The sequence below is a fragment of the Oratosquilla oratoria genome, chromosome 41, assembly GCF_046742065.1.
Source record: "Oratosquilla oratoria isolate Oo_2021 chromosome 41, ASM4674206v1, whole genome shotgun sequence".
NCBI lineage: Eukaryota > Metazoa > Arthropoda > Malacostraca > Stomatopoda > Squillidae > Oratosquilla > Oratosquilla oratoria.
The window spans coordinates 10,795,283-10,804,799 of NC_134817.1; the positions used below are offsets into that span (position 1 = coordinate 10,795,283).

At 36.7% G+C, this 9,517-nt stretch overlaps 1 protein-coding gene across 1 annotated transcript in view; it reads left to right on the plus strand.

Moving 5' to 3' along the window:
- Positions 1-9,517, plus strand: part of LOC143020959 (uncharacterized) — a 168,363-nt gene that overhangs the window by 86,270 nt on the left and 72,576 nt on the right. The window contains exons 7-9 of the mRNA XM_076177995.1: positions 1,340-1,378; positions 2,554-2,747; positions 6,533-6,689. Coding sequence (XP_076034110.1) covers positions 1,340-1,378; positions 2,554-2,747; positions 6,533-6,689 — 390 coding nt within the window. The remainder of the gene's footprint in view (positions 1-1,339; positions 1,379-2,553; positions 2,748-6,532; positions 6,690-9,517) is intronic.

Below are 9,517 nucleotides of genomic sequence, written 5' to 3' on the forward strand. Positions count from 1 at the left end.
CATTCTAGTTTGCTTGGTCACCATGCTCCCTATTTTTCATTTTTTTCATAAACATTTTGCATTTTCTACTTTCCTTCATATGCTTTTGTATATACATCATTCCAGACTTCTTGTATTCATTGTATTATTCCTTCACCTTTGTTTCATCCATTCATCTGACTCTTTAGTGCTTATTTAACTCTATCCTCACCTTCTCAACACATTAATAAATTTTCAACCTTAGCCTCAGTTCCAGAAGTGGTCACTTACAGATTAATTTCTCCAAACCTCTGATTCTGCAATTACTGGTTACTTGGGAGCTGTGGCCCTCGTGGTGTAGAACTGGGGCAATGGATTGACTGATCCTCGTGGCCAACATGTCCATCTTCTTTTCACAGATCATCGACATTTAGTTCTTAATTTTCTTGTGTTCTCAGACAGTTGAGACTTCTTTATCAATAGCGAGGAAATAGCCCATTGTCCTGGTTCGTTAGGGTTAAGGAGAACCTTTCCACACAATATCAAGAGAAGAGTTGAAAGCTTAGAAATAAATACTGTAAATTGTTTTGTTTATGCAAATGTTTTTATCAGTTTTAAGTTAATAATTTTCCAGTATAATATATAGAATTACTGTTTCGTGTAGCTTTCCCTCCTTTAATGGAGGAAATTTTTCTGATTTTGTGTGGTTTAACTGAAATACTCTCTAGTAGTTGTAGTATAATTCTAGTACATATGGTACAAAGTTATTTTGAAGGTATTGTGCTTATAGTGTGAAACTAACCACACTAAAACATAACTTGCAGCTGTTTGCTGGAAAACAGTAGAACACTAGCACAGTAACATGTTAATATTTTAACTTAAAAATGCTATTCCCATTATTTTTTTTTCTTTTTTTATATTTCATTTATCTATTGTTTTTCCTAGATTATTATGTTGCCTCACCAACTCTCCAAGTTGGGAAGCATTTGTTTCATTTGAGGTGTTACCTTTTGGCTCATAGAAGCAATACACCCTCTCTTCAAAACAATTTAATTTTTCTGCTTCAAAACATTAAGGTATTTTCTGGGAATATATCTGTAGAAACCATGATTCCTTTTTACAGTTTGAGTTGGCATTGACTAATTTTTTTATGTAGTAAGTCTTTTCATGTGGAATGAAGCTGCTACATTGTAGCCACTAGCTCCTTATGCATGGAGCCCTGAATTCTTCCCATTTGATCTGGAAGAACCAGTCCTTTTTTCTGTTGACTTTTTATTTCATTAACTTGGCAAAGTCTGTCCCAGTCTCCAATGCAGTGTTTGTTGACTGCCAGGCCCTTTCCCCCCGTGTGAATAACTGTTTGTCTCTTCCCCCTCACAAGGCGGCTTCCTCTGCGGCCAAGTGTTAGGATAAGGTTCAGGTAAAGCGCTACACTATACCATGCTTGTCGTCTTGCATGAAGTCCTCTCCGCATTCTCTTCCTCCTGGTGTCCTTATTCTTTGTTTATCTTGTGTTGCATTGCCTGTCATTTTCAGCTCAGTTGCTGCTTATGTCTACAACCAAAAAGGTCATGCATACCAGTCTGTTCCTCTGTATGTCTTGTCTTCATTAATTTGAAATGAAGTGACAGGAAACTCTTCTTCTCTTGGGTACCCAGTTACCGAAACATTTCAAGCACCATTGTTGTCTGGTGCTTTATTAATCATTTATTTATTTCTATAATTTTGACATTTCATATCCCAACATGAAATGGTCAGACTTCTAATATACCCGTGAATGTACCTTGCATGATTTGTGTTCCAGCCTGGAATTTTTTCTACTGCCAAACCCGTTTATTCTCAAGTTATTATGCATGGCAAATGTGAACTGATTATCTTCAATTTATATTTGCATTATTAGTCTTGATGATGAGCTTTAATATTGTAGATAAATGCTTTTCTGAACATTGAATTAATTGTATTGCAAGGCAATTTAAAACAAAAAAGATCCATACAGAAATGAAAAACCCATATTCAGGTTGTATGGTGCATGTGCCTTTCTTCCTTACTTTTCAAATTTCTTCATATAATACAACACCCCCATGGTGCATGCTTAGAATATGGTAATGATAAGTTCAATACTAGTACTGAAGACAAACCACATTAGTAAACTGAAAGATATGAATGATTTTGATTTGTATAATTTAATGAGAGAAATCATTTGACATTTTAGTAATGCAAATCATGAGGAAAAAGGTGAAAAATGATAAATAGTCAGTATTGAAAACCTATTCCTTGGTTTAGTATCAAGCACAGGAATCATTCTTCCATTGGACCATAATTTCACAATAAATTTTAAAAGAAAGTAGAAATTATATACTATAAACCAATTGAGGTCCGTTAAATGGTTAAAAGAATTTCTGAAAGGTAATCAGTGGGATAAATATTTATTTATTTATTTATTTATTTCTGGTTTGTGTTAAATGTTTGATCTTCTGTCTACTTTCATTTGTGTTTAACTTTATTTTATATTTCAAGATTTTGTCAAGTCATTGCCTAGCTATGTATGAAAGCTATCATAGTCTAATAGTAAATTTCATTCTTTCCCGAACACAGCACCAAACCCATACGCTTCTCCTATGGTCGGGACTCTGGCAGTGACAAGAGTGGGAGTGAAAACAAGGAAAATAGTGCTCCATTCACCTATTTGCCTCCTCCTGGGTCGTCAGCAACGTTACAAGTATCTAGAGTTGACTCTGATGATTCTGATGAGGGCTCTGTGTTATATAGAGATAATGAAGAAGATGATGGTGAGTGTTTTTTAGTTGTTTATTATTTGCTAAAAGCTGGGACATTGACAGATTTGGTTATCAATTTTTTTTTTTTTTTCAGATGATGTTGAAATAGGAGATAGTTGTACAATATGCATACTACTAATGCTGAAAAGTAGTTTTAATAATTAATTTATCTTCAGAGAGTAAAAGTTTAGATGGGAACACTCATTACAATATGTTGATGATTTAGTGGCATCTTTGTGTACAAGGTGAAACTGTTAAAAGACTTTAAGATTTGTAACATTGCTGTACATTTACCCAAACCAGCCTCTTCAGCTGTAGAGTCAATAGATTTGTGTTTTTATTGATGGCCACAATTTTGTTTTGGTTGTACAGCAGTTGTCACTTTAAAGGGAATTTTAAGTCATCACAGGTTCAAGTTCAGGTTTGAGGTGTTTTGCCTTTGTAACGGAGCACCTATATATGTTCCTATTTGCTACCCTATTTATGATGCATTTAATTTTTGTTTTCTTTGTTTGCTTACATTGTCTATACCCCACCCAATTCCTTTGTCTTTCTTTCTCTTATTTTCCACAGTTTGCAAAGTTTTCGTTTTTACCATCTATGCTTGTAGTGTGATGAATCATACATATGGCAGGAGATGCTGCATGTGAGAATTTGACTTGTACTGAGTGGTTGGATATAATACTTGTACCTCAGCAGAATAGTGTTGTTTTATAATCTGAACCAGTTCTTTTAGGAGGCTAGAGGTCTTGCTCACTGTAGGATGAAGTAAAATTCCTCAAAACTCAATCATATATAGATCAACTCAATGGGAATTTACTTATGAGAAAAGTTACGATATTACATACATACATACATATACCACAGGCTTTTTCCCCCTTAAAAGGGATGTAGCCAAAAAAACAAAGGCACAAAAACCACTCCCACTCACTCCATCCCTATCACACTCCACTCCTCTCCACCCTCTTCCCTCCCTCTTATCTTGGCTCCTCCTGGATGATGGGTCATCCCTGCATCTTGTCCACTCCCCTGGGTCAGAAGCAGTGTCGCAAGACACAGCACATCCACAGCAAGGCCGCTTCATTAAATCGGCGAACCCCCCCTCTCTGTCCCCTCATGCAGAAAAGGAGAAGATGGGAGAAATCCCCTTTATGGATTTGGAAAAGGCTTATGACAGGGTAGACAGGAAAGCACTCTGGGAGGTATTACAGATATATGGGATAGGAGGAAAGCTGTTAAGAGCAGTCAAGAGTTTTTACAAGAGTAGTACAGCATCCAGGAGGTGCTCAGATAAGAGGGAGGGTGGAGGGGTGTGGAGTGTGTTCAGGGATGGAATGGGTGGAAATGATTTTATGCCTTTCCCTTTTTGGCTACCTCCCTTGTAAGGGGGAAAAAGCCTTGGTATATGTATGTATGTATGTGGTACAGCCTGTGTTAGAATTAGAAATTGAGAGAGTGAATGGTTTGAGGTAAAGGTGGGACTTTGCCAGGGATGTGTTATGTCACCTAGGCTGTTCAATTTATACATGGGTGGGGTGGTGTGAGAGGATAATGGGCTGGAGATTGGAGGTGGTCAAAGAAAATGGAGAAAAATGGGAGATAAGCCAGTTGTTGTTTGCTGATGACACTGTGCTTGTAGCAGGATCAGAGGAGGGATTAAGGAAGTTAGTGATAGAATTTGGGAAGGTGTGCAAAAGAAGGAAGTTGAAGATAAATGTGGGTAAAAGTAAGGTGATGAGATGTACAAGGGGAGAATGTGGCAGCAAATTGGAAGTGAGTATTGAAGGAGAGAGACTGGAGGAAGTGGATAGCTTTAGATACTTGGGTGTGAATTTGGTGGGAAATGGAGTGGAGGTGGAGGTTGAATGTAGATTGAGAATAGCAAGTAAATGCCTTGAGGTATTAAAAAATGTAATGATAAATAGACATTTGGGAATGGATGCTAAGAGGAGATTGTGCCAACAGCACTATATGGAGCAGAAACATGGAACATAAGAGAGTTTGAATGTGTTTGAGATGAAATGCCTGAGAAGTATGGTAGGGGTTACTAGGTGGGATAGAGTGGGAAATGAGGAGGTGAGGAGGAGAACAGGGTTGGGTAGGTAGTTGGGAGGTAGGGTTGATGAAAGAGTATTGGGATGGTTTGGACACATGGAAAGAATGAGTGAAGAAAGATTAGTAAAAGAGGTGTGGAAGGCAGAAGTGGAAGGAGTGAACAAGAGGGGGTGACCAAGAATGAGATGGATGAATGAGGTAAAAGGGGCATTGGGAAAGAGGGGCATGTCTGTGGAGGAAGTAAGGGAGAAGACAGAAGATAGGGGTGAGTGGAGAATGGTTGTGTATGGATAATGTGATGCATGGAAGTGGGTGGGGGATGGGGTGTGAGAGAGTATGTGTGAATGGTATTTTGACACAACCCAAAGGGATTTCTCCCTGTCTTCTCTTTTTCTGCATGAGAAGACGGAGAGGGGGTCACCAATTAAATGAAGTGACCTTGCTGTGGATGTGTTGTGTCTTTATTCTGACCCAGGGCAGTGGGCAAGATCCAGGGATGACCCGTCATCTAGGAGGAGCCAAGAAAAGTGGGAGGGAGGGATGGTGAATGGGAGTGGAGTATGTGGGGATGAAATGGGTGGGAGTGAGCCTTTCACTTTAGTTACCTCCCTTGTAAGGGGGAAAATACTCGTATATGTGGTCACTTAAATTGAATTGTAATAGATGCTAAAAAGTAAATTATACTGAAAGAAATATAGGTATTTCCTCGGAAGTACCATTACAAAGTGAATAACGCTACTTGACCGGTTTTGATGTATGTCCTCAAGAGTCAGTGCTGTCATATGTCCAGTTTTTCTCCTACTTCTTCTTCCCATGGTTATTTCCATTATTGTTTGTCATTAATTTTGTAATACCTCCACTTGGACCCTAAGTGAGACCCATGGGTTTCCTGCAAAAGAGTCCTGGGGCCATGGATTTCTTCATTAGACTCATATTTTTCTTCCATCATCATCATCATCATCATCTTTTTCTTCTTCATCTTCTTCTTGTACTTGATTAACTACATACATATAACATCATCATCATCATTATCATCATCTTTACGTTAATTTTCTTCTTCTTTTTCTTGTTCTTGATCAGCTGATTATATTTTTACATTTTTACTCATTCTCAGGGATAAACCAACAAGTTTTTCTGATAGGTGTTTGTATTTTCCAGTCTCTGTACAGACACCCCTCTACTTACATTCATTTGTTTTACGTTTTTTCGATTTTACGTTTGAACTGACTGTAAAAAAAATTGTAGATTTTTTTTTGTTTTTTTTGAGTGAATTTTTTAGTTTAGCGCACTCTCCGTAGTTCAAACAATACTTACGCATGACGCTGCGTCCATTGTTTACATGGCACAAACGACAGACTGAATGTGCCTTGCCTCCTCCTCCTCCCCCTCCCCCTTCTCCTCCACCATTTCAATTTATGTTGCTTGAATTTAATTTATTTGAAATTAATGTTATTATTTTACAATGTTGTTTATAATTAATGATTTAGGGGTGTTTTATAAGATACGGTAATAGAATTTATGGATGTATATTACAGTAACAACTTACGTTCATTTTCACGTTACGTTCGGCCGTTCGGAACCTAACTAAAACGTAAGTGGAGGAGCGTCTGTATTTAGGACATTGTAATGATTATTGATATGTTTAGTTTTTCCTTCCAGGAAAGGACTTATATATATCATTTTTAAAAAATCAAAACCATTCTCTTGAGTAATAGTAGAAATTTGTTTTCTCTCCTTAACAGAACGCTTAGCTGATAAAATTGCCCGCAAAGATAGTCTCGCCCAGAAGTTAGCATTAAGACCGAATAGACAAGATTTAATTGATCGGAATATCATTCCTATTCAATCTGAAAATGACAGAAAGGAATTTAGAGAAGCAATTGGCCAAAAGCTAACAAGGTAAGTACAGTAATTTGTTTTCTTTATTATATATATATGTGTGTATATATATATATATATATATATATATATATATATATATATATATATATATATATATATAAAAATTTTTTTATCATTATTATTATTATTTTTTCATTCCTGTGCCTAGCCAGAGAGAATTGTATTTTATGACAAATTGTGAAAGACAGCTGATTCTCTAAAAAAAAATATCCCTGAGATGTGTAAAAGTGGTTCACTGAAATATTGTAAGAGATGTGCATGTATGTCTAAGATTCTTTCAGTGATGGTAGCTTCACCTCTGTATCTGTCAGATATTCTGAGAAAGTTTATGCATGAAATTCATCCGTGAAATATGGTTGTTTGTCATTCTGGTGTAAAAAGGTTGTGGCTATATTTGTCATTCTGGTGTAAAAAGGTTGTGGCTATATTGTATCCCATTAGCATTTTATGATGTGACCTACATGACAGGTGCTCAAGGAATTTATTGTATTTTGGGAAGTCATATTAAGACTTGTACGGAAGTTATTTTAAGACTTGTATGTACAGAGAGGAAAGCCTTCGTGTATATCTTGGACATGCAGGTAAGTGGATTATGCATTTCTCAATACAGTACACAGAAAGTTAGAAAAAGATGTACAATTTATGTTCCTTGCTTGGTTGCTTCTGACCTGAGCAGTGGGCAGAGAACAAGGATGACTCTACATCCATAAAGTGTTAAGATGGGAGGAACAACAGATTAAGTTTTGGGCGAGTGTCAGGCAGTTGTATGCTTTGATTTGGCCATCCCATATAAGGGAGTTTCTACATATTATCTTTTTTATCCATAACCCTTTCACTACTGAGAAGGTGCCACGGAGATCAGTGAAATGGCTTAGCAGTAGCCAAAATCAATGGCAAAGTGCCACTGAATGTCTCGTACAGATGAATAAATTCATTCAGCACTAGCCAGAATAAACTAAAAGTGCCCAGAGCTTACACACCAGAAGTGACAAGTCATGTACTTCTAAAACCCACGAAGGAGCAGAAGACTAACTTAAATAGATATTATTTATTCATTTGATTTTATCAAGCTCCTATGAGATATGTTTGTTTCATTCCAAGTTTCCTAAATAATTGTATAATATTAGTAATGATAATGATTATGATGAAAATAATAATAATATCAAGAAAAAGAGATAAATGAATAGATAAATAAATAAACAAATAAATGAATTAATTGATAAGTAAATGGAGGACCACAAATATGGCGACTCCTGTTGTGTGCGAAATTGTGCAGACTACATCCCCACAGGTCCAGAATAGACCTTTACAGTCTTTCTAAATTGGTGCATTGTCAAAACAGAGGCGAGGTAGGAAGTTGTGTGTATGTTCTCTTGGCCTCGTGCCCGAAAATCACGAAGATAAACGGCTCTTGGGGTCTGTCAGGAAGAACGGCGAGATCGGGACATATTCTGTCGTTCTAGAACGTTCTGAACAATTGTGGACTGTTACAATGCTCTAGGGCAGTTGTCTAGTAATCTTTATAGCTTCAGTTATGATTGAGTAAATTTCTAATGTGACTGTTTTAAGTTTTGAGAAGACGATTTGGGTTGGTCGGTTGGTTTTAGGATTGAATTTGAAATTGTCGTCTGCGCGGTCGATCTATAACCGTTACGAACACCAACTGTGTGGGATTTGAAAGGTACATGATATGGCATTATCGGTTCTCCCAAAATTATTTTGTATAGTCGGTAACTGATGATTATTTTTTAGATGTTGAATTCTCAGGTAATTATGTATCAACTTTTAATGAATGGAATAAAATTAGTGACCATGTAGTGAGCGCTGAAACTATCGGTTGTTTCAAGCAATGGTTAGATAATTTTATAGATAGGGATGACAGGTGGTAATGGACATGGAACTGCCTGGTGTAGGCCTTATGGTCTCTTCCAGTCTCCTTAATTTTTATGTTCTAATGACGTGTACTGATAGAGAAGTCGTTATTGAAGCGCAATTTTTTTTTTTAAGAAACGGGAGTATTTCTGACACCGATGCATTGTTTAATTTCTCCCTCTTTCCTCTCTCCGTACGTCTATTTAGCTAACTTATGGGGTAGGAAGGCTGTTTCCATGAAGTTGGCTTAGCATTGATCAAACTTTGGTGTATTTTACCTGTTTAGAGTGTGTGTGTGTGTGTGTTTTCTTTTATAATACAATTTTTCAACAATTACAGCTACAATCGGCATTACATAAATTAAAATTTGAAACACTGGGTTACTATCGATGAAAGCGTTTCAACAAGTAATTTAGATATACATCGTCCTCACTTTCACTAGGAAAGAAGTATTGGTGGTATTCTTATAAAAAAAAATCTTTCCTTATACAAATCTTATATAAATCCTTGGAAAGGAAAGATTTATATAAGGAAACTTTTTCTTTTTAAGAATGCCACCCTAAGATTCTTACGGTGGTATTAAAAAAAGATATATATATTTCCTTGTATAAATCTATCCCTTCCAAGGATTTATAAAAGATTTATTTAAGGAAAGATTTTTTTTTAGGAATATCACCGTATGTCACTTTGTGTGCATTGGCGCGTGTGTCTATCCAGAAAGACTGTCGTGTTATTTGTTGGAATGTTAATCAGCTCGTTTTTAGATTTGGATATGGTCGTCATGGCTACGTCGTCGTTCCCCGTAGATAAAGGAGAATGAGAGGTGGTTTGGTTGCTAATGAAGGAAGATAATACTAGAATGATCATTACAAATGGATTTTATTTTTCCTTGAGACCGCGTGCGTTTGTGTGTGTGCAGAGGATTTGGGAGAATCGTTCAGGTGTGGTGACGC